At 37.1% G+C, this 25,957-nt stretch overlaps 1 protein-coding gene across 2 annotated transcripts in view; it reads left to right on the forward strand.

Moving 5' to 3' along the window:
• LMBR1 (limb development membrane protein 1) overlaps positions 1-25,957 on the forward strand; it is a 64,633-nt gene that overhangs the window by 12,064 nt on the left and 26,612 nt on the right. For both annotated transcript variants that reach the window (XR_006168477.1, XM_042816913.1), the window contains exons 2-5: positions 307-379; positions 2,333-2,372; positions 4,640-4,779; positions 11,293-11,396. Coding sequence is in view for 1 of the 2 variants with exons in the window: in XM_042816913.1 (XP_042672847.1) it covers positions 307-379; positions 2,333-2,372; positions 4,640-4,779; positions 11,293-11,396 (357 nt within the window). In the remaining variant the exon portion in view is untranslated. The remainder of the gene's footprint in view (positions 1-306; positions 380-2,332; positions 2,373-4,639; positions 4,780-11,292; positions 11,397-25,957) is intronic.

The following is a 25,957-nucleotide window of genomic DNA, read 5'->3' on the forward strand; positions in this document are numbered from 1 at the left end:
ACACAAAACAAACAAACGTAAGATACTGCTGCTGGTAGGGCTTTTTTTGTTTTGTTTCCATTTTAAGGCAAAACCTGATGGACTTGTGGTGGATTACTATAGTAGTATTACTTTGAGTTGTTCTCACTGGTTTAACTTTCTATTAATAAGATAGAACCCATAAAACCAGTGCTAATTTTATGATAGTGGTACCAGTGCTTCTGTTGATCTGCATTGAACTTTAAATTATTGATACTGTATTTTCTTATTTTTTATTATACCCAGACATTTTTCACAATTTAAAAAATACAACTTTTTTTATTCCAGATCTGTTTTCTCCTATTTGCTGTTCTCTACATAGTGTCCTACTTCATAATCACAAGATACAAAAGAAAAGCAGGTAAGCATGAAGTTGTTAATATCTTCAATGTTTGTTTTATGTTTTGAGTGAATAGGTGATTCCTTTCCTCTCTGCTTCCACAAGAACAGCAGAAGAATCTGCCTGGATCTCTGATGAAATGTGTTTCTCTGACTGCTGTATCATGTCATCCTGTGCTGATCTGTTGGTATATGTTGCTGTCTTACCCTTTGTCTGCTCCCTTTGTCCCCAAGCCATGAGTTCACCATCCCTTCTGTTGTGCCAGCTCTAGCACTTGGAGCCTTCAGTGTGCATTAAAGGCAACAGATCTTTAAAGAACCAGTTAAAGAAGTAGTTTAAATGCTGCCTCATGGAGCAATTTTGCAATTTCGGATCAAAGTGGAGATTAAAACTCAGTTTGGAGTGAAGGGTGGAAACACATTTAAGTGTCTGTAAAGATCAGTGTGTGCCACAGCTGGTCCTTTGTGATTGAGTGAAAATATGTGGTTGGGGGGAGGAGGTGAGGGTGGCCACAACCTGTTCCATTATGGCACTGTGGCAGCCTGGATTTTAACTGTTTTGAGACAGAAGAAAGGGGAGAATTTCAAGTGGGAAATTCTGCCTCTATTGCCTTCAGATCTTGTTCTCCTTTCACGTAATCTTTACTAGAATCAGTGTCTTTTAGTGTCAAAATCAACTTCAGAACTCTAGCTGGTAAATGAAAAGGTTGCCAGTACTACTGAAGGGAAGTAGTAGATTTAGTGTAATGATTTTGCTTTGTTCAGGTGTAGTTGTTTTGGTGTTCTTCCTTAATCTGCTCTTTATGACCTCTTCACTGAATTCTTATTCCTTGAGGTAATTATTGGTAATTATTTTTTCCCTTACTTTTGAAACGCTGTATGTCTGAAACTAATCTGTAATCTGTAGGGACCCCTGTCATTTTCTTCTGTCTCTGCTAGAGGCAAATACCATACAAATATATACAGCAGCAGAGTGTTTGACTTTTGATGGCTTATTTGGGACTTGATGCACAGTCAATCATGCTGGAAAAACATTTGATTGCTACAAGATGTTGATGCTTCAAATTTGGGTAGAAACTGATTGTTGAACCTGTAAGAATAAAGTTTATTACATAGATGGACTTGTATACAAGATAAAAAGTAAAATATTAAATAAATTTAGTGGCTTTTTTTTTAAAATGATGTATGCTCTTTAAACACAGTGAATAGTTAAACAAGTGAATAAAATGTAATGACTTGTTATCCTGGTATGTGTCCTGGTGTGTTACAAATCTGCTGCTATTTGGAGGTGTGTAGAAGAAAGGGGAGAAAGAATTGTTATGACAAACTGTTGGCTGTAAGGATGCTTTTTCCTTTTTTGGCGGTTGATCTCATCAGCTAGTGAGAAGAAATGCTTGCAGCTGTCATTACTTTTTGAAAGTTTTGTGACTGTTCACACAGACAAATTTCATTTGCTTGCTGGACTCTTTCCGATAAGTTTGTAGAGTTAGCGCTTCTGGAGTTTTCTGGAAAAGTTGCTGTTTGTACAACTTTTCTAGCCAAAGTAATTCATAAGAAATCTGCACTTGGTCTCTGAAAATGCCGTAAGATTCCCATCAAAACAGCTTCAGATTCTGCTGAAAGAAATGGAAGCAAAACTCCTGTTCTTATGAAATTATTCTAGTACAGAAATACTTGTGTTGGTGACTACACATTTAGTTTGAGTGTCCATGACTTTAAGCTTGAAACATCAGGTTTGTTTCTTCTTAAGTTGAAAAATAATTTTTGAGTAACCTCATGGAAAATCTCAGACTTTAAAGGAAAAAACTCACTCTAAGATGGTATTGAATGCATAAATAACACCAAGAGGTACAGAAAAGGATATAAAGAACAGAAGAAGGGTTTAAGTGATTGACCTTTTTTTATTTTAAAACAATTGGAATGTACAACAACAGATTTTCCTTTGCTGGCTACAATTAATTTTTTTATTTTTCAGATGAGCAAGAGGATGAAGATGCCATAGTTAACAGAATATCGTATGTATAGCTCTCTTTTTAAGACTTTTTTACCTGAATATATGATAGGAATTGTGTATGCTTCCAAATCAAGTAAAACTCTATTTGAAATGTGATGACAAATAAATGGTGCTTTCATAGGGCAGAGGAAAAATACTTGATTATGTGGCAACTTGCATTCTGAAAGGTGTAATGACAGAAGGCAGTTTGGTGTAGGGCTTCTTTCACCTGTGCCCTTCCTGGTAAGCACTGTGTTGGTCAAAAGGTTGCATGGGGACCTGATGCTAGAGGTACAGTGCAGTGCAAGGGTTGCATCTAAGTTAGGGTGTCTAAAGTGTAGATGTCTATATATGAAGTATGTCCCACTGTTCTACTCAATGGCAATTTGTCAAGGGGAGCAGCGGGGTCTGGGGAGCGACTTCGCTCACAATGAAGTAGACGTCTGCATTTGATCATCTGAAGAGTGCTTAGAAAAGAGTAATGAATGGAAGTGAAACTCTTGCCAGGCCTGCTGGTCTGCCAGAGACTGTCCTCTTCCTGTTCTTTTTAATAAAGCTAGATATTAATCTCTCCTATTTAGATATATCTGAAGATTTAAAGAACATCTGTAAGCTGTTGCTGCCCTCTCAGTTTTGTAATTTGCAATACTCTGTGGGTTTGCTACTGACTTATTATAATGTTCTTAGCTATTCTGTGGTGGTACTGTCATCTTGTTGGAAGGAGAGCTTCATTGCATGTTTTATTGATTTGTCTTGTACTCTGGGAAAGTGCCGAGTACATTTGCAAGCTGTTCACTTTTGGCTGTGCACTTGTGGCAAGCTTGAAAGGCGCACAGAGATGAAACTAATCTCAGACATGCTCTGCCCACTGATGTCTGATATTTTTCTGTGAATTTAAAATTCTCATTTGCCACAAGGCCTTCAGATCAAGAGAGGTAAAAACTACCTACTTTTCTAGTGTAGGAAGCTCTCAGCTGTAATTTAGAGAAAAGGTTCTCTGCTCTGCTTTAAAACTGCAGTGAATTAAAACTCTTCTAGATTGAATGATTTTTGTGACAGCAGTGATCTTAGCCACACTGAATTTTTCAGCATCCAAAGAGTAGAATTTGGTCTGGTAGCTGTTATGTCCCTGCATCTTCTTTCCTAGTTTAGCTTATAAACATAACAAATATCAATTCTAAATACTCTGTACTTTATAAGACTGCTGTGTAAGTCAGGACAGCATTAGCACTTCAGTATAATATCTTTTCATAGAAAGTGGTGGGAATGTTATTTTTCAGAAAGCAATGACTGTCAATCATGCAGATAGCTATTTGTTTTCCCAGCACAGTTTTCAGGACTTAACAGGTGAGTGGGGGAGAAAACAGTCAAACTGCAGTAGCATCTTAGAATATAGTGTGTTAGGTTTTACAATTCTGGCTTAGAATAATTCAGTATCCTTTAGGAAAAGAAAAGTAGTTCAAACCAACAACGAAAGCATATAGCAGTACCTTCTTCTGAAATGAAATTAGCCACACTGACTTTCTTCTGCAAATTAAGTACTGTGGAGTGAATAATAGATTTGCAGAGACTGTTATGGAAAAGTAACATTTCTGTAAGTAGCTTATTGACTTTCCTGTTATAAACTCAGATAATTCCCAATTTCTTTGTTATGCAGCTTTGTTCTGTCAGTTAATTTGTTCTGTGAGAATGTTTTTGCCTTTTTTTCTGAAGAGCACAGTTCTTTCCAATGCCACAAGATGGCATTTCATTTGAATTGTATTTGATCTGAAAGGAATAAGATTGAATACTTTACCTAATCCTAATGATGCCTCTGTATTGACTTCACAGTTACCAAAAAGCCCCAAGCTGTGACATGATGTTCAAATATCTAATTTGTGAAAAAAGCAGCAATTATTTGTTTGATGTTAATATATTTGTGTAATTGTACCCATTTTGTAGACACTAAAAAGCTGCTCTGCTTTTAAAAAAAGTGTAGTAAGAATTTAGGAGGAAATGAAAAGGGATTATCAAAAGAAACTTCATGAATTTCAGCAATTTACCTTGTAATTTTGAATGCATACAATTCCAAAGAGGATTACTAGTTAGTTACTAGTAATTAGTTACTAGTAAGTATTTCAATATATTCTGTAAACTACTTGGTATTAGAATTTGCTTTTTTGATGTGAAATATTGTGGAAATCACAGGATTGCCTTCAGATACCAATTAATAGGTAGCTAACTACTTTGTTTAACCCTGTTCAGAGCATGTTGATGTTGGTAACAGTGGTACATTTCTTTAAATTTCAGGCTGTTCTTGAGCACCTTCACTCTAGCAGTTTCAGCTGGTGCAGTCCTGCTTCTGCCTTTCTCAATAATCAGCAATGAGATCCTGCTTTCTTTTCCACAAAACTACTATATTCAGTGGTTAAATGGCTCACTAATTCATGGTTAGTACTCAGCATAATGTAATTAAAATGGATATCTTCATTATTTTTAAACTAATAACACTATTTTCTTTTGAGATGTTAGATGAATTGTTGATATTTTCCTGGTTAGATGGGTTTGCTGCTGGATTGTGCATCATAAAAATCTTTTTTCATTGTTCTCTTGTTTAATCCCTTCAAGCCTGAGTAATTCTTTACTAAACCAAATTGACTGCTTTGAGTACAGTTGTAAATTAGACTTGCCTGAGCCTAAGTAACTTGAAAACATTCTGTTAAACTTCCTGGTGTGTAAATGGAAATTTCATAAGCCTGTTGATGATGATAACTTTGTATATAAAGGGCATATTTCATTTGAAGAAAGATGCTAGCTGTGAGCAGTTATGATTAGATAGTTAAATTCAACTCTTAATTGTTTGTAAGCAAGGAAAATCAGAATGTAAATGCATCAAGTGTAATAAAGAGGCATGATAAAAATGCAACTTGTTTTCATTGAAACAGTTCAAGAAGAGTGTAATTTCTGGTAACATACTTGCAGAGATGATGCCTTGAGCTTTGTATTCTTTCCAATACTGATGAATATGCTTGAGTGTAAGAAAATATATGTAATGAATACTAACTAATTAGAAAACTTTTTGCACACCTCTACGTGTCTAGGGAAATAGCTAGTGGGAACATGATGTTCTTCAGTGCAATTGGTAGGAGGAAGGAGATAATGTGTTATTTCAGAGAGTATTAATTTATTTCAGAGGTACTTAATCTGAAATCATAAAATCATGGAATCACCAAGTTTGGAAAAGACCCACAGGATCACCCAGTCCAAGCATCCACCCATTACCAATAGCTCTCACTAAGCCATGTTCCTCACCACAATGTCCAAATGTTCCTTGAGCACCTCCAGGGTTGGTGACTCCACCACCTCCCTGGGCAGCCCATTCCACTGCCTAATGAATGAAGTTAAGATGGTAATTGGGCTCTGCATGAAATCTCATTTTTTGTTTGGTGATACACACTTCAGTAAGACATCTGATAATATGCATAGCAAATTCCTGAATTTCCCCATCCCCCAACTTGGAGGGTTTCATTAATGAGAAGAAGTAAATTTACAACAGATTTAATGTGTGGGTAGGTAAAGCCAGGAGATAAAGCATATCATCTGTTATCTTTCTGAAATTAGTTGAGTTTTTGTTTTGTTTTTGTTTTTTTTTTTGTATGATCTAGATAGCAAAACAAGTAAATAAGAGAAATTATGGGATAAAGACATACTTTAAGGGAATGGACTCTGTACTGTTCAGGAAGTGGAATGTCGATGGAGAATGCCCCAAAGACGAAGCAACCCAGGAGAGATGCTTATTTCCAGAGATAACCTCCTTAAAGTGCTGTAAGAGTGCACCTGCTTGTGCATGACAGCAAGTAGGTGTGCTGTGATAGAGGCTGATTTGGCCTAAAGGGAACTCCTGAGGTCAAATCTGAAGAGGAGTTTCATGGATGGTTGAAGTGGGGATGAGCTGCCTAGGAGGAGTATAGAAATAGCACCTGTGCTAATATTCTAGGGTGAAATTAGGGAAACCTGATTTCCTAACTGGGACATAGGGACACAAACAGCAAGATGAAGGAAAGCATCATCCTGTTGTTAACTTGAGGTAGTTCTTGCCTCAATCTTTGCTAGCAAGGTCTGCTTTAGGATTTCACGAGTCTCTGTGCCAAATTGTGGCACAGAGAAGGAGGCAGGGGAGGATATAGGCCCTGAGTGTTGTAGGAGAGGATTGTGCTAAATAATAAACGGGAACAAACAGATCAGTGGGTTGCATCCCTGGGTGCAAAGAGATTCTGGAAAACAGAAGCCTCAGGGAGCTGACTGCAGTATTTACTGACCTACGTGGGGGTAGAGAGAAAAGAGCCAAATTCTTTTCTGCTGCATGCAGTGTGAAGCAAGATGTGTGCATGGATGGATAAAAGGCCATCCAGACAGACTAAATCCTTGGCAATTTTCCAAAATTTAACTGGCTAAAGCTTTGAGTAGCCTGACTGGACCTGCTGGTTATCTATTTTAAGTGAGAGATCAGGCTCCATGACTTTAAAGTTTTTTGGTAGTCACACTTGTAATAGGGGGCTGCTAATTTAGCATATCTCCTACTTGGTAATGGGCTATTCAGCTGTTCAGGCAGTTATATTCTTTTCTCTCGAACACAGGAAAAGAGACTGTTTCATAGAAAATAATCCTTCACACTGTGTCAGTTTATTTTGGGGAGAATGTGTTGCAAAGGATGAAAGTTCTGTAGTGAGCAATTCTGTAGTACTCTGTATGTTAGAGTTCTTTCAGTACTTCAGAAAATGCAGGTTACTTGGAAGTTTGCTGGAAAAATGTAGTTTTCAGATAGGAAGGCCTCTGAATTATCCTGTGAGCATCATCTTTTGATTTAATATGATAGTCATAGTCACAGAGTGGCCTGGGTTGAAAAGGACCACAATGATCATCGAGTTTCAACCCCCCTGCTATGTGCGGGGCTGTCAGTCACCAGATCAGCCTGCCCAGAGCCACATCCAGCCTGGCCTTGAATGCCTCCAGGGATGGGGCATCCACAGCCTAAAGTTGCAGTCTTTATGCCTGCACAATGTCATGTACATTTCTAAGTCCAATAGCAACGGCCAACATGCGAGGCAGTCACCACCAGTGTGTTTCCAGGTTTGATCAAAGCTGATGCTAGTGGTAGAGGTGACTGAACTAAACCAGGATTTACCTCAGTTGGTGTGAAGCCGTCAGAATTTTAGCAGGTTTCAGGTATGACGAGGGGCTTCTCAGAACTTGGGAACAAGTCGGTGTTTATTTCAAAACTTTACCTTTGGAAGGGGCTCCCTCTTGTGGCATTCACTGGGTTTGCAGAGTAGTGTTGCTTTGCTTTGTAAAACCCTGTTCCCGTGAATGAATAGTCTACCTTCTTGAAGTGATTTATGAATAATACGTCCTGAGAGCTGATAGAGAAAATGTTACCATCTCTGTAACTTTCTGGCCTTGCTTTTATGTATTTATTACTAACATTTATTATTAAATGTTACTGAATGGGAAAATTGGTATTGCTTTAAAATGCTTGTGTTAATTTATCAATTGTACGTGTAGTGTGAGATACTTAATTAATTGTAATGTTAAGGTGTGTTGTTTTTACTGTTGGCTGTTGCTTTAGTTTTGTCATATAGGATAATCCCGTAGAATAAAGTATATGCTTTCAATTTTTGAAACTAGGAAGAGGGCCCTTAGCTAGGCCCAGATTAAATAGCCTTAACTAATGTGTGTTGAGCTAAACCCAGACAGGGTTGAGCTTCTAACAGCTGTAAAGTGTTCACTTGTGCTGTTGTTAGGTACAGCCACCAGGTGGAGGTAGAATGCAAAGAAACTGTCATGAATCAGAAAAGAATTGCTGAGGCTGTTCTATGGTTGCCAAAGACCAAGTGTTTAATTTTTGTTTTATTAACTTTGGGGATTTTCTTAAGTCACTGCAGAAACTTTTATGAAAAAAAAAGAGACCTTCCCCCAAAGCAAACCACTAGAACTGCTTAAAGCTTTATATATGTTAAGATCTGCAAACATCTTAGGCAGTTTCATGGTAAAATCTATATAATAGTAACTGTTTATTTTCAGGGTGTATTTTAATTTGATTTCTTATCCTAATTTGTTAACTTAGAAATGTAATAGGGGAAGAAGGCCTTCTGTTCAGTCAGTGAAGTAGGTGGAAAGAAAGAAAAACGAGAAGCTGTTGAAATGTATGCATATGTATTTATATATGTGTGTGTATGTATGTCAGCACTACAGCACTGTCCTTACCTCTCAAAATGGTGTATTTCTGTTGTACCTTTGCAGTTTAACATTGTGTATCAGCTGCTAATGTGTAAATTTTAGTTTTCAACTTCTTAGGCATCACTTGAGATGTGTGCCACCATCCCATCTCTTAAAATGCTCTGTACTATTATATGCATCCCTTAGCACTGTTTTGATCTGTAGATACATGTAACACAGCTGATGAAATTTTGACAACTGTGTATACAGTTCTAGTTAGCTCAGTTTGTTAGTGTCAGATGTATTTTCCATTAGAGAAATTGTGCATTTTCTGGAGGAGTGGGTGTGTATGTATGTGTTCATACATACGTGTATATAAATATATACACATGTAAACAGAACTCTTGTTATTTTATTTCTGATAAGGACTTATGATTCTGTTCTTCCTGATGTTGTGTGTTAATTAATGTTCCTCACATGGTAACAGAAGCTTCCTGACAGCAAATTCTAAAGAGAAAAATCCCCCTCTTTGTTAGCTAAGTTTAGCCACCTTCAGGCAGTCTGCTTGCTTTAGCATTTTTCAGTATTGTATTTCATGCATCTTTTGGGTTTTTCTTGTCTTATTTGTATCACTAAGCTTGTGTCCTGGCACTATCAACTGATGTAGTACGTTCCCTGTCATTTTTTTTTCTCCTTTAAATTTCAGTATTTTACAGGGAAAAAACATAAGTCCGGTGAAAGTCTTTTTTCTTCTTTTGCTTTTCATTTTTGTTTCTTTTTAAGGTGCAAGATAACTTCTAACCATTTCACATTTTGAACTAAATACAGGAATTTTATTCCATAATGACTTCTCATACCATTAGCGCACACCTCTTCCCATTTTTTCCAAACTGGACAGTTTTTAGAAAGGAAACAAGCCTGTTTGTAAGAAGGAAGGTGGTATTTTGATTTTTCTTTTTTTTTTTTTTTTTTTTTTTTTTTATCATGGAGGATGTTCTTTTTTGGATTTCAGATGATAAACTAGTCATGTAGAATTGTGGATATGCGTGTGTTTTTCTCAGCTGCAAAACAGAAGCTGTATTTTCAGATGCAGTACTTATAACATTAGCTAAACCTGATAGTTACACTAGTATGAAATTGCAGGTTAAGCTGTAATACTTAAGAAGAAACACAGCATCATGTAAACATCTGATAGGGTGATGTTGATTACTGTGTATTTGTTCAGAACGTGCCCATATCAGAAAATCTTAATAAAGTCGATAGCCTTAATGAAGATCAGTTATCACTTCAGATTGCTTCTTAAACCTTTTCCCTTCCTGCAGATGTCACGTGTTTTACAGATGTCCTAGCAGTAGTCAGTTGCTGGCTTTTCTTCTAAGTCAGAGAGGTTGAAGTTGGAAGGGACCTCTGGAAACTGTCTTGTCTATGCCCTGCTCAATGTAATCTGTTGGAAAAGCTGCTCAAGGTAGTGGCCTGTTGGGTTTTGTATATCCCTAAGAATGGAAATTACAGAATGCTTATGGGCAACCTGTTGCAGTGCTTGACTACAATGACAGTAAAAAAGATTTTTTTTCCTTCTTGTTTTTAGTTTGTGCTTGTTGCCTTGTCTCCTTTCACTGGAGACTACTACGAGAAGTCCAACTCTGCTTCCTTACCATCTCCCCCAACAGATATTTATATACATTGATAAGATCAGCTCTTCTTTCTTGAAGATTAATTATTTTTGGGGTCCTTTGGGCTTGTTAGAATATATTCCCATTTGTACGGAGGAGCCCACAGCTGGATTCAGCATTCCATCACCTGTGCTGAGTAGAGGAAGGGTTACCTCCTTTGGAGTACTGATAGCACTTCTCCTAATGCAACAAAGGATGCAATTAAATGTCTTTGTTGCAAGAGCTCCTGTTCAACTTGGTACCTAACAGAACCTTCTCTAAAAGGCTGTTTTCTCACCAGTTGGTCCTCAGCGTGCTCCTCCTGTTGTCACTGGCAAACTTGCTGAAGATGCACTCCTTCCTATCATCCAGGTCATTAATAAAGATGTTAACCTCAGTATTCCAGGGGTGCACCAATGGTGCCAGGCTTCTAGCTTGACTTCATACTGTTATTCACAACCTTTAGATCACAAAAGCTCAGCCAGTTTTCAGTCTGCCTCACTGTCCAGTTGTCTGTCCCGTATTTCATGAGCTACACCATGGGAATGTTCTGGGAGATAATGTTGAAAGCATTATTAAGGTTCAGATAATCTACTCTCCTTTTGTAACTGAGGAGCTGCTGTTGTTACTGCATTCTTTCACTTTGGAGGTAGTGATAATATTTTTCAAAATGTCCACAGTTTGTCTGAGTTTCTCTGAAGGAAAAATGTGTGAGATAGTGAATATATAGATCTGATTTTTTGGTATTTGCTTGTGGTAAAGTACTTTTCTCCTGAAATTTGTTTTTTGAATACACCAAAAAGTGGGATATAGTGAAAGTAGTCAACCTGATTTTGCAGCCTGTTTCCCAAGATTTCACCCAGTTTCCCTCTTGAAGTTGGTACCCACTTCTTGTTCAAAGCTTATAATACAGAATGATTCAAGTATTTTCTTTTTTAAGCAGTGACCCATAGACAGATATGTATCCATTACACTCTGGCTTCTGTTAGTACTTAAATGTTTGCTTTGTTGTTGTATGTAACAAAGGAAAATGTAACATAACTAACTTCTAATATAGAGAAACTTGTAATGTAAACTTTTTCTTGTTCATTTCAGGTTTGTGGAATCTTGCTTCTCTTTTTTCCAATTTGTGTTTGTTTGTGTTGATGCCCTTTGCCTTTTTCTTCTTGGAATCAGAAGGATTTGCTGGCTTAAAAAAGGTAGGAAAATGCTGTTAAATGCACGTGGAGTATTTGCAGTACATGTTCCATTCTCAGTCCTCATTTCTAGTGGAACAAGTTACAGATTTGGGAGGACTTCTGTGCTGCGTTGTGTATGCTTTTGTGAATGTGTATATACAGATGTGCCAACTTGAACAAGCAGATGAAGTGAGTACAATATATGTGGTTGTGAGTAATCTTTAGGAAAAGTCCCGTGAATGCTGACATCGAGAAAACACAAGAAAGTGGTTTAACATGTGGTTTGTTTTTTAATAATGTTTTAACTAAGGCTTTTTTGAGGAAGATAATTTAGTTGGGATGTTTTTTAAACAAACAAGTTCAATCAATGCAGTAGAAACAAAGCAGTGGGAAGAAGTACAGGCTTCTTGATGGCTGATTAAACAACATGAACTGGAGAAAACTGAACAGTGTGATGTGTGAGTTCTAAAAGTTAGAATGTTATAAAAAAAGATTTTATTTAGAACAGTTCAGTTGAAAGAGAACTCTAGAAATCATCTGCCTGATTACTACAAGGCTAAGCAAAAGTTTAAGCATTTTATTGAGTGAATCATCCAAGTGCTTCTTGAGCACTGACATGCGTTGGGCATACTGTGACCAGCATTAACCGTGTGTTAAGAAAGCTATCTTAAACAAGTAGAAAATAACAAACAATTTTCAAGTTTATTGAATGTAGTAAAGTTGAGAGGACTGACTTCTGATGAAGCATGGAACTTGGGAAAGCAATTTCTCAATAATGTGATAATAATAATATATGAATAATAATGTGATCTAAAGAAATGAGAGACACAGCAAAATGAATTGCAAATGGTGAACATTAAATGACTGAAATGAGAATGACCGTCTAGGGACTAGTTGAAGCACGTGCTTTTTTTAGTTTTCATCATCCAAAAGATAGCACTTTGGTTTTAATGATACTGTGCTTGAGGGGATAGCGCACCCTTTGGATGACAGTTAGTAGCAAAGGACTTTGGAAAGTGCCCTGAAATAAGGAAAATGAAAAGAATGAGCACAGAAGACTATTGAGATATCAGTGGTTTGCATGTAAAATCAGCAAGGTGATGACTGTGGTGGGGAGGAAAACAGAATTCTTGGTTGCGTTGACAAGGCCATATGCACAGAATTGAAGTCACTGTTTTGTTCTGGTGGAATTGGGGAAGCTTCCAGACAAGTGCAACATTCAGTTTGGGATTGTTGAGTTCATATAGACGCTTGAGGGAACAAGAGAAAACAAAGGAAGTATTCTTGGAAAGCATAGCATGAAGGAAACTTCAATTCGGAACAAATAATGTGAAGAATTAGGGATTGTATTCTACAGTTGAAGCTTCTGGTAGATTACATAGACTGAGCAAGATAGCTCTGTCAGAATGGACTTGTGGGACCCTACTGGGATGGTGTATAAATACCTGTCTGGTATCCTGTTTTACTGACTGAACTGTAGATGTATGCAAATTACTGCAGTGTAAGCTTGGATGACCACGCTACTGAGTTCAGTTCTGAAGTCTGGCAGTGGATTAACTGTTGTCTGTATTACTGTGTTTAGTTCTGCTTACCCAACCTTGACTGCAGAACGTTCTGCTTTCCAGTCCTTCCTTCTCTTCCGATATCCATAGGCCTTAATAACACATTCAGCAGCTCAGTTTGTCCTTTCAGTTTTCAAGTGGAGAGTGTTCCATTTTGCTTTTTTGCCTGTGTCTAGCTATAGTTAATGTATTTCAGAAGTAGGTTGGCTAGTCTTAGTGAAGCTTGTTCTTGGTTGGAGTGCTGACAAGAATTACTGTTTTTCCTTCAGGCATTATATGTACAATGTGTTCCCTTCGCTTGTAGATTTCTGTTGACTGCATTGTGTATCCTAGCTGCCTTAGACTTGGAATTTACATTAAACTTTAAAAGTTATGTGGTAGCTGTTAAACATATGAATGAAGTTTGTTGGTAGCTAGTAACAAGATAAATAGGGTCACCTTTACATGTGTACACTTGGAAGCATTTACAACTCAAGATGAGATAAAACCATAATCTGTAGATGTCAATAAAAGAGTTCCCTTATATTTTAACACACTGGTCAACACTTTCTCTTCAATGAAGACTTTGAAACCATGATTGCCTTGTAAAATTGTGGTACTTTAAGCCAGTTTCTTAATACTTGTGCAAGTCTAGTCATTCATTGCATTATACTAATGGGCCAGAGAGGTTTAAAAAAAAGATGCTCAAATGCTCCACTGAAAGCTATTACGGTTAATTGACAAAATCAGATTTCAGTGGTCTTCATTTAAAGGAGCATTTCATGTGTGTAGCAAAGATTGCAGCATTTTGGAGAAGAGTGAGCTACTGTAGATGTGAGGATGTTGAATAAAGAGGTTTGGTGCAGAATATATAATCTTTATTCTTTCAGTTGGAATTGGATATGTGGTATGGGGAAAACAGTTGATTTTAGATACCTGCTCAGATCTAATTTGGATGAAAGGACTGTTTCACTGGAGGCTTTTATGGACTTTACTTTAAATGGATCATTGAATTGCCTTTGTTATGATGAATCTTTGTTACAATAAGTAGGTCCTCTGGGATTTAGGTGTACAGTTAAGCCATCAATTTGAAGATGTCCTTGTAAGAATTACATATTGGATTGTAATAGAAGCAATGAAAAATGAATAAGACGTTCAGTTCTGAAATAGACTGATTTTTTATTTTGCTATTGGATTTCTTTGTTCAGCTTATATTGTGACAGTAATGTTTGTTCTCATTACATATGGGCCTGAATCCCTAAGTTTTATGTTTGCCTGCTTATCATGAATTATGCTAGAAGTTAATTTTAATCTGTTGGTTGTCGCATGTTGCAAGCTATATTTCAGATAGCACAGAGGTTAGTATTCCAAGCTCTGTATACTTTTATTTCCATGCTCTTTTATGGAAGCATTGCCCCCTTAACTATTTGAAGTTTCGTGAATCTGAATGGGTTTGATTAACCATCTTCCAATTTACTATGTCTTTTTTCTTGGTCGCTAGTATACTTTCTAAATGGCACATGGCCCCTCTTACAGACTCATTGACTTCCCTAGGGCAACAGTTTAAAACAACCAACCGCTTGCATATTATGCAGAGGAGAGAAATACGGAAATTAGACACTCACCATGGGCGGATGCAGCGCTGTACTGAAAAATCAAACTGATTCTCTGCTTAGCTTTTAATTAAAACCACTATTTTAATTCAGAAAGGGCATTTGGGGCCTAAGGGAGGGCTGACAGTGCACTTTCTTGCTGTAGTTTATTTCCATCTAATAACAGATGCCGTTATTATCTGGAATAATGTGTGTGTGTGTGTGTGTGTATACATCTACAGAGACCTGCAAAACTTTACAGTGTGAATTTGTGCACACATTTACATGTAAACAGGTGTGAATTAGGCTTCTCAAGACTATTGAAGTAGTCAGAGTTCATTGTGTCATTGTAACATTTTCCTTAGCCAGTGCTATTAACTGGAATAGTCTGAAGTACCTTCAATATCTTGCACTACTGCATGGCTTTATAAATTTTTTGTCTTTGTAGAGTCTTTACATCAAGTTGTATTTTGTGTTTAGATCCTCTGACAGCTCTTTGTCATGGGCCTTCATGTTCTGTGGTACAGTTGTGGAACAAAAAAATGTCAGCTGTGTTCGTTTATGTCAGAATTAACCTTGTTCTATAGTGTTCTAAAAGAAGAAACTTATTTGTAGTTGAGCATCTATAGTTTGCAGTGCTGATGTTTCCGTGTGCGATAAGGCTGCACAGAGAGTTACATGAATGCTGCTGTGTGAAGAAGGCAAGGTTTTTGAAGAGATAATTGCTGTACCTTCCTTGACCTTAAAATGTGCTTTCTCTTGATGTAACTTCAACTGAAATTTGTATTTGTTTGAAGATGACAAAGATAAAGATGTTTAGGAGTAATTTCCTTGTAAGAAAATACAGAAGTGCGATTTACCACCGTGAGAAACTGGTATAACTGGGTATTGCGTAATCAGGAGTGCAGAGTTCTAAAAAGGCTTTATGAAGTATTTTACCTTAATACTGATCTTTGAACTCGAAGTCACGGCATAAAGTTTAACATGAGCGACAGCAACATCCTGACCAATTATCCAAATTATCCAGACATCCCAAAATGTTCAGAACACAACACACAGAGTCTTTGGATTAAGAGGTTAACTCCTGGAACATCAAAGTAGTGCATGATAATAAAACCAAATAGTACAAAAATTTGAGGTAACTTCCTTGCTTAATTAATTAGGTAGACCAGGTGGAAGCGAAGAGGCCAGAGCTGGTGCTCAGAATGTCTATAAAGCTGAGCAACATGACAGCACAATGGAGGAGGAACAAAGATTTTTTTAATATACTTCTATCCTGTGTCACAGTTTGAAATTGTCCTGGTTTATGTCCCTTTTGGCAAACTTACATAAAAGTGACCCTGTACTGTATTTTATGACCAGATGACTTTTTTCCCAGTGGCTAATTTGTATCAGACCTTCATCTTAAAGACACACAGAAATGAGTAGGAAGTCCAAACAGGTTTGTCTCAATGAGCTTTCATTGCATGCTTTCATTATTTTTGCTCGTTTTTTGCCACTGATCATCCATAAATTGTTGGAAATGAGTGATTAAGGAAGTGCTGCTTAGTGTTAGTGGCACATGCACATTCTTGGTATGTTTTTTGTGGGTGAGAGGAAATCGCGTACTGCACAAACAAAAAGGAAAACTCCTGCTGGGAACCTTTCAAGGAAATTTAACTTGCATAATGTTTTGATCTTGGTGTTTATTACAGAAAATAAGAGTAATATTTCACCAGCTATTGTTATGTGTCAGCTAGGCTCTCCATCTGCTTGCCATTCCTTGATATCTCTTCCCAAAGTCTCATTTAGTTTATTTTAGTAAAAACACCACTTAAAAATGTAGCAACATGTTCATATGCTTAAGGCAGGTGAGATGCGCCGGTGTTCTGAACAGTTTATTGCATAGTGCTTGCTACTGTATTAAATTCAGTTGCCGTGGCTGCGAAGTCCTGGTTGTATTAGCAGTTGCATTAGCAGTTGCAGCTTAGCCCTTGAAAGTAAAACTTGGGATGTACGTTCCATTTTAATACTGAAATTCCCCGGTTTTCGCTAGTAAAGGCTGATTCTTCCCTTCTTGTACCTTTTCAGAGCTCAACTTTTGAAAGTGTCCATTGTAAATATAATCACTTATGGGGGGGGAGGGGGGGGCAAAAATGTTGGGACATTGCAAATGAATGTTGGTTTTTTTTTTTTATTTCTGTAAAGATAAGCTGTTGTAACTTGCTGAGGAGCTATAGTATGTACAGCTTACGTCTCCAACATTTGAGTTGGTTGATATGCTTGTCATTGCTGTGGATAGATTTTCCCACTCATGTTAGACTTAATAAAGAGGCTAAACTCTTCTTAAATGTTGCATGCTACGTGTTACAGTGTATTGCATTTCAAACTGGAAATTGTAATTTCCTTGTTTTTTTCCCTGCTTAATATAAATAAAACATTCCTAATTTTCTTATTAGTATTTACAGGTCTCAGATTTTACTGTAGGTGTAGAACACAGCAAAATATTTTTGGTAGGTGATGAAAATATAGGAAGTCTGCTCACAGTTGGTTTTGAAGTATTTGCTTCTAGAAACTGTTTTGCTAATCTCAAGAAGTATTTCATAGAATGTGATTTGTTTTTATAGCAAACAATCTTGGGGAAGCTTGCTTGGAAATCCTTCCTAATATGAGATGGTCTTGAGTTCACCAATCAGTTTTCTGAATTTATCCCACTTACTCTGCAAAAGTGAATGTAAGAGACTTGTACCTTAGTGGAAAACTTTTGACTTCATGTTTTGTGCTTATGTGTACCTCTATGGCAATAGCCATGGGCCACTGTGTGTAGTGGCTCACCAAATAGTCCCAGGGTACCCTGTTAGCAGTGGATGTTTATTTGGCATTTAAGCTCATATTTATTTGTCTATAAAATCATTCAGCATGAACTGAAACTTTAGGGCTCTGATGTCTATGAAATGTTTACTAGTATGTAACTGAATTATTGTACATTATATTGCAGCCCATTTGCTCTTTCCATTAGTAATACCAGAGACAAAAGTTGTTTAATCAGTCACATCAAAGGCAGCTGTTTGGTTTTGTATTTTTGACATAAGCTAACATCTTAGCTCCAGATATGAAGGCTAGTTTAAATCTTTGAGTCATTTAAAATGACACCACTTAATGTTTATTAGACTATTTTTGATGTTTAGAAGCAGATCCTGCTTTTTCTGGGATTCTGATTTGGCAAGATCAGGGCTTCTCCTCCCTTACTGAAATAAAAGCATATTTAACTGGCAGTTATACAAACCTATAACATAATCAGTAAGATGCAAGGTGGGTAGCAGTTAAGGAACATATTTAATGGTAAATCCTGCAAAAAGAATGTGTGTCTTGACTCTCTATATGCCTCCCGCTTTCCTTGAAGTCTCAGAAACAGCAAGTGAGCGGTGATATGTGGTGATTTCATTTTTGATGTAGAAGGTGATTCAGGCACATTTAACACTGAATATGAGAAGTGCTTTTAAAATGACAGGAAAAAAGTAGATGAGGAGGATTAGCAGGCCAGGTAGCATGTCACATTGATGAGTATCTGCACTAAACTGCCTGAAATCATATTGAAATTGCAGTTCTGTAAAACCAGATCCTTTACTTGCAGTTCTGCAGAGGAAAGGAAATTTTTTTTCCAGCAAATAAATCGAAAAAGGCTGAGGTGAGTGCATGGACTTTTGAGGACCTGTGATTGGAATATGTCACTATACTGGAGATTAGTAGAAGATTAAAATAGATTTGTCTATTAAAGTGAAGCAGGGATCTCTGCTACCTGATCCAAATAAATGAAAGTAAGGTTAAGGTAAACACAGAACCTGAGAAGTGCTATGTGTAGGTCAGAAAGAGCTTGGGAGTATTGGTTCTGTTCGTTTTTGTTTTTCGAAGTCTGGAGTTCCATGTGTGTAATGTGTCCGTATTTAGACATGTAGGAACAAAGATTATGCAAGACAGCAATTTTTTGGTAGATAACATGCATTCCTCACATCCAGTTGTGTTTCAGTAAGAACAAGATAAAAACAAACTGGAGAATCGGTGGCTAGGATGGAAAAAATTGTGGCCATTGAGAAAGAATGGCTTAATGAGAATTTGTTTTTGTAGACATATAAAACATTTCATAAGGCTTTGTAAGACTTCTTAACTCCTTCAGGGGCATTACAAGCAAAATCTGACCTCTTTGTCACCATAAGGAGATCCATGATTTGCTGAAGGTGCATACCAGTTTTGAATCTGGAGGCAACTGAGGAGGGGAGTAAGTGGATGTTGCTTGTTGCACACATTGGATCAAGATGTGAGGAGATGTGATCTGTGCTCCGTTTCACTGAAGCAGATAAATGTCAGTTGGTTACTTCCATAAATTAGAATGTACTTCTTTTTAAAATGCCTCAGAGCAAGTTACAGAAAATAGGGTAACCAGACATAAACTAAAAGTATACTTCACTCTGCATTGCTTTTCTGTAATACCTGCTGCACTGCGACTTCAGAGCTGAGCAGTGATTCTGCTTTTCTGCAGTAGTTTATGGGTTTGAGGTTATAATTACTTTTTTTGACGAGCTCTTCCATGTAGGCAGAAAAGCAAATTGTGCTGGGTTAATGTATGGTTGTGTAGCATTTTCGTGTTTGATCTATGAAAATCAATAGGATAACAGAATGAAACGGTGTTAGTAATGGAGTAAAAATGCTTTTTAATAAAAATATCAAACAAGTTTAGTGTTATTTCAAAAAGTAGATTTCTGACCATTACCTCTCTAGCATAGTGTGAGAAACCGTATTAGATGACTCCTGCGTGAGTAGATAGTCATCTGTGAAACTAATCAGGCTCCAGAAGTTAGCACTGGAGAATTAGCTATTCCAACTCATCTGAGCCAGGAACGAAGTGCATTGCTGAACTTTTTGCTCTCCCCACTCCTACGTTGTTCTGAACTTGTACAGTGCAGCTGTTACAAAGTTCTGCTGTACTTAACGTGATTATATTTTGTGGAATTTCCATAATTCTTCATTAAAAGTTTTAACATGGAGCTGGAAATAAAATAACTCGTCAATCATTGCTTTCTTTAGGAATATATCTTCTGATTTTTTTGTTTACAGTTTTTCTTTGAATTTAGGCTAATTTTCGGAGCTCTGTGTAAATAAATATACACATGTTAAGATACTGTTTGTAAAGTATACAGATGGTACAGCTCTGTGTGGAATCTCTTTAGATTGTAAACTTGAAGCAGTAGGTTCTAGAAATAATGTAGTCCCATGGGAGCTATATTTTTTTTGTTACTGAACTTTTTGTGTGCCAAAGTGTTTAACTTGGAGTTGGAATTCTTTGAAATGACATTTTGGGTACTCTTTTTCAAGGCAGACATGAGCAGTTCAAAACTATTTGAATGGGAATGTGTAGGAATTAAGCATGTCTGAATTAAAGGCTTCAAGAAAGCAATCAGGTTGTCTCCCATCCCAGGCAGCTTCCATGTTATTAGTTTTCAGGCACTTCTTAAAACGTTTCCCAGTTTGTTGCAAGGAGCTTCCAGCAGTCTGGTGCTCTGGTCAGTTCCTAGAAATGTGCTTTCTTGATCTTACTTAGCTATGCCGTGATCAGCATCAAAAAAACCCTTCAGGTTTAATTTTATTTTACAGCTTTAGTAGCAATCTGTATTCTTCTATGTGTCATTTGCTTCAGAGAATTCATCTTTATGGCTTCTTTCCACCAGACCACTATTATAAGTTCCAAGTCTTTATATTTTCAGATGACTTATTTTCATCTTCTGCCAGCTACAAAGAAGGTGGAAAATATCTATTTTTCTTCCTATCACTTCTGTGTAGCAGGAAAGATTCTTATCCAAAAGTAAGTGATTGTAGGGAGGCTTACGCTGTCAGAAATCCCACGGCTCCCTTGTTGTTGCTGCAGGTGGCTTTGGGAAGTCTGGGAAACTTGGTAGGCGGAGGGAGTGGAGCACCAAAGACCTAATTAGTGAGAGCTGAGCTGGCCAGTGGAGCAGCAGAGGAAACTTGTGGAGGAAAGGGCAGCACGGCCAGCCATTGTTTTACTCTATGTATCCTTTCACTTTTCTTCGCCCAAAAGTTTTGGCTTTGTGCTTCTACTACTATCTCAATAGGAGATCTGCATCTGTCCTTTTTAACATGATCTTTGACGTAGTTGAATGATGCCTTGATGTGGGAAGAGTCAGACGTGCACTTTCCTCAAGTAGTATGAGTCCATGTATTTGAAACAATGCTTTAGCTGCCAGACACCAATAAATCTCATGTTATCATTCTTCCTGATGTTTGACTTGTCTTGGGTAAGTAAATAAACCCTAAGGTAAAAAAAAAAAAAAAAAAAAAAAAAAAAGAGTCAGAACCCTCTTCCGTCGTGATGTGACGATGCAAACCTGCAAGGAGTCCATTTAGCATCCTAGGCTAGTTGAGAGATGGACAGTTGTAGAGCACAAAATATAATGTAATAAAGTGGGTATGATACTCTTCTGGGTCAGCAGAGAAAACAAGAGTCGTAGCGGAGAGAGTCACTCCAGTGGGTGCGGTGGGTTTACTGCATCCAGGAGAGATGTCTTCACCAACCTATTAAATAGGCATCTTTTCTTGATCTCTGATTAGGTAAATTTGGACTTTTGTTTCCAGTATGGTGTGGGCCACACCTGTAATACTGCGTTCATGTTTTTAGCTGGTACTCCAAAAATTCTTGATTTCTTTTTCCATCAAGATCCTATAGTTTTCACTTTGTTTTTATTTTCTGTGTTTCTTTTTTATAATCTTGATATTTTGTTAATTATACTGTATAACTATAAGCTTCTACAGAGTAGAGTGATTTCATCTGCCTCTTCTAGCTCCATTGGAAGAATGTAATCGCTTGGGAAAAGATACCAACAGAAATCAGCTGAAATTTGCTGGCAATGTTTTACAAATATGGAATTTTAAGATTTGTGTTGTACAGAAAAGAAATCCAGATTTTACTCTTGCTGTGTTGTGAAAAATGTTCATTTCAATCTTTAAATTCCTAAATTTCCAATCTTTAAATTCATTTAAATCTTTAAATTCTGTCCTATGGGACAGAAATGCAAGGCAAGAAGCAGTGTTGGAGGAGATACGGTCTCCATTTGACCAAGTATCAGTATGTTAGATTTAGTTTATTTCTTTGTTGCCTGATGGTATGGTTCTCTTTTATTTATTAGGAAATATGTTTCTGTGCTGTTCTGAAAAGGCCAGAGCAAAGGATGTTTAAAGTATAGTTTCTAACTGCAGGAATAGTTGATCACTTTGCTAATGCTCACAGACCAAGAAAGAAAGGAGGTATGAGGCGCTAAAAAGGTAACATATAGAACGTCAAAATATAACATTTGTCAACCTGATGCCTTCCATAATTCTAATTCTGTAGTGCTTCTGGTTATGTTTGCAGATGTTAGAGTGGCGTTTGTTGCAGCCAGTGTCTCAACAAGCACATCTTAAGGTTACTAGGACTCTTTTTTGTCACGTGAAAACAATAGGTCTCGTGTGTATTTTAAATGTGCTGTGATGGCAGAAATGTTTCCCAGGCTTTTCCTATGGGTGAGGGCATAGTGTAGAAAAGAGAAGTAATGTTTACCTTCCTTACGAGAGGTCAAGATGTCCATGGGGAACTGTGTTTAAATTTTCTGCACCATAGAAACATTGTTAGGACTCCTTGTATGTAACACATTGTGATTTTTACTTCACTGATCATTACCTTTTTCCCCTGTAAAATCTACTCAAATCTGTGTAAAGCTGTGTTTTTTGTAATGTACTTCCAGAAATGTTCATCTTACAGGAGCTATAATTTGTTCACCAAAATTACTGTAGCCAGGAAGTGTTATGGCACAAAAAACACTTCTTGGGATAGGCAGTGGTTCTTTGGTTTGGTGAGGAGTTTTGCTATTTATGGAAAGTTAAAAATAATGTTCTGCACTTTCTTCTGCTCTTTAATTGGTGTTAAAACAGAAACTCTTGGCAAATTTCTATACAAGCATGTTAAAACCTGTATTTTTATGAATGAATGCTTAAACTGTTGGGAAAGAACAGTTGTTTCCTAATCACAACTGAAAGATCACAAATGAGCCCAAACAGGCTTTATTGCTGTCACTTATATAGTGGTCCCTCTAGCAGATGTACCATTTTGTGTGTTTCTGGCTCTGGATTGGAACCAGAGTATTCCTTGACCATATAGTGCATGTTTAGTTTTAGTTTTGCAAGAATGGCAGTCATCAGAGATGTTCTTTTAAGCCTTTTAGATTTTATGTGACTCTTAAATGGAGAGAGGAGCAGACAGCAGCACTATTGCATGGTGGTTGCTAGTTATGCAGACTACCCAAAACCTTTTGGGCAATCTTTGTGGAGGAAGGTCTTCATTTGTTATGTATGCTGTCTGATGACAAAATGTTTAGGATGGTATAAGTGTAACAATACAAAATTTCAATAAAGAAAATAAGAATTTCCTGTTAGCTGAGACAATAAGCTGAGTTTTAATTTTCATTTTAAATTCTACAACTATTATCAAATATGCATTCTCTTCTGCAGTAAAATTCAGCCTCTGGGTGTTGTGTGAACACACAGTGTGCAACAGATCTTAATGTGTTGCAATTACTTAACAGTAATCCCATTTAATACCTGTTTACTGAAGAGCAGAAATGAATTTTTTCGTAGTAATTATATATTAGTTTTGAATTTCTTATGACGCCTATCATCTTTTCAGAATGCTTGTTGCTCTTTGTACTTCATTGGGCTTTTCAGCACAAATTACCTCTTCTGTCCACATGCTGTTTTTAATACATTTTGGATATTTGTTATCCGGGATGAAAGCGACATGGTAAGATTCTGATGATGCCTTCCAGAGTTTCAAGGAAAAAAAAAGATTGTCAGAACACTTAGAATAATTAAAACCTTTCTTGTTAAAACACAGCATTTTTGGAAACATGAACCCCTAGGCCCGCTGCTACAGGCAGTACAAGTAGCTCAGGATTAAGCAGTATAAAAACTTCAGAATGTCTCAGCAATTGAATTTTAAAGAACTGGAAGTCTGAAAGTCTGATATCTGCAAGGCTTTACAAACCACAAGATCCTCAGAATTTGTTCTTAGGACAGCTTTATTGGTACGCATGCCTTGGAAGCTTCAAATGCTTTTTTTGTTCATCTTTTGGCTTTTTTTTTCCCCTCTCGTTAGAGTACACAGAAGATGACAGATATTACTAGGCTTCTGGCAAGTTCCAGGCTGCTGGGATTGATGTGTTAAACATCTTTCTTTAACAAAGTATTTCACTTGGTTAAGTGCACCCTTTAAAGAACTGCATGAATTTTGAAAATGCTGTGAGTAAAGGCATAGGTGAGCTTTTGTCTAGACTGTGAAATGTTCTTTGAAGTTGAAAAAAACTTAAAGGGAGAGGTTAAAGGATGTCATCTGCCAGTCTTCCTTCCCAATTTTCTTAATAAAGAATTTAATTGTAATATCTGAACTTGTAATTAGTTTCTAAAGTTTTTCTTGACCGCAAAATTTTCCATTCTCCCTCTGGAAAACACTTTGTGTCAGGTTGGCCTGTGTGATGCCAAGCTTCTCCTTTCCTGACAACAGGGAACCATGCAGGTAATTTTCTTAGAGAAGTCTGTTTGTTTTGCTTTGCAGATGATCTGAAACTCACTTGAGGAAATTGCAAGCTGTTTGATGTGTTTTGATTTCCTGTTCTGCAATTATCAAAGATCATCACGTGCTTATAAGTGTTGGAAACAGTGGTAATGGATCTGTTGTCAGATAACGTTGTGGATAAAGATTTTAGATTGGTCTACCAAAACTAAAATCATTGCCTGACAAAGGAAATGACATTTTCCTTCCAGATGAGGTTTAGTGTTCCTAAAGGATGGCCCTGAGTAGATGAGTCTGTACTGGGGGAATTGTTCCTCTCCTTTTTGAGCCTACAAATTGAAGACTGAAGAACAGGATTGGATTCTTCTTCCTGACACTTCTGATGTGTTCTTTTTACCTCTTGTTATTGCCGTCCTTTCCCTTTTGGGCTTTATCTTTCACATCCCCCCAGTGTTCATCTTTCTCCTTTTTAAGATTTTATATAGTTTCCCCTCTTTCCTGCAGTTTCCTGAGGTGCAAGATCAGCAGCTACACAATTCAGGACGCTTCCTGATCGCCCTCTCTTGTGTGTTTATCTTTTGAGATCTTCAGAGAGCATCTGAAGAAGTAACTATGATACATATCACTTCGTCTGTTTCATTATGAGGACTGTTCATCTTGGTCAAAGATGGAAATTTTATAGTCTTTCTAACTGACAAGTTGTCAATTCATTGAGAATCAAGCATGGCATTAGAGATTTTTTTTTAAAGGGAATGAATTGTTTTTCCCTGGGTATTCATACTTTCCCACTTCCTGCTTGTGCCCACAAATGGAAACTGAAGTCATGAGGTCACAGTGCTCCTCTTGCTGCAGAGCAGTGAAACTAGGAATACCTTAATGTTTATTTCCGTTCACCGGTTCATTTTATTAGTTCAAGCACAATTGTATTTCATGCAGCTTTTTTTTTTTTTTTTTTAATGTTTTGTACTTGCAACACAGTTAAAAAAAAAAAAAAAATTAAAATCTGTCTTTGCAACATAACCAGCGTCCCAGCAATGAATTGACCAAGAGAAATCAGGGGATTTGACCTCCTTAAAATTGACATGCTGATAGAAGTACTGCAGGGATAAAGCTTGTCTTACTGAAAAATAATGCAAGGGCATTATGGAGCTCTCTCTACAGTTGTCTTATTGCTGTATTTAACAACAACACAACTTGGCCTAAGGTAGAAGGGAACATGTTTAATTATTTTGAAAGGTTGTGAGTGTGTTCATCTCATAAGTCTACAGCATGGGAATATTACTTAAGGCTGTGTGGTTAATGCTGTACTGAAATCTGAGTTTGATATCTTAATTGGCTATCTTTAGTTCATAGTGCTGTTAAGATTGTGCTCTTAATGCCCCTTCTTACAGGCTCCACAGATACTTACAGAAAAAAAATGCAAACTGAAAGAAGCTATTGAATTTTCCTTTATATACCAGAATGTGCAATAGATACAATCCAGTTTTTCTCGTCTTTGATGTACCCTCTTGGCTCTGAATTGTTTTCTGTGCTTGGTTTGGAAATAAATCCAGAATTGCAGATTGAATTGAACTGAAGTAATTAATGAAACGGAATTGTGATCTGCGCATTTTTCTTAAATCAAGGACACCACAGGAATTAGTATTTGTATTATCATGCAGGCTTCAAAGTTGTGATACTGAGAAACTTTCTAAAAACCCCAATGCAAGGTGGTTGGTTTCATAGTCCTTCCTTTTCTTGTTCTTACCTACCTGACAGAACCATCAGGTTCCAGGTGAGGACTCAATATCATCATTTTCCCTTGTGAAAACAATGCAGAAAACCAAGAACATGAACGGTTTTCCCCTTATTCTTTCT

The sequence above is a fragment of the Centrocercus urophasianus genome, unplaced genomic scaffold (genome assembly GCF_019232065.1).
Source record: "Centrocercus urophasianus isolate 14NV4802_14NV808 unplaced genomic scaffold, USGS_Curo_1.0 seq_16, whole genome shotgun sequence".
Taxonomy (NCBI): domain Eukaryota; kingdom Metazoa; phylum Chordata; class Aves; order Galliformes; family Phasianidae; genus Centrocercus; species Centrocercus urophasianus.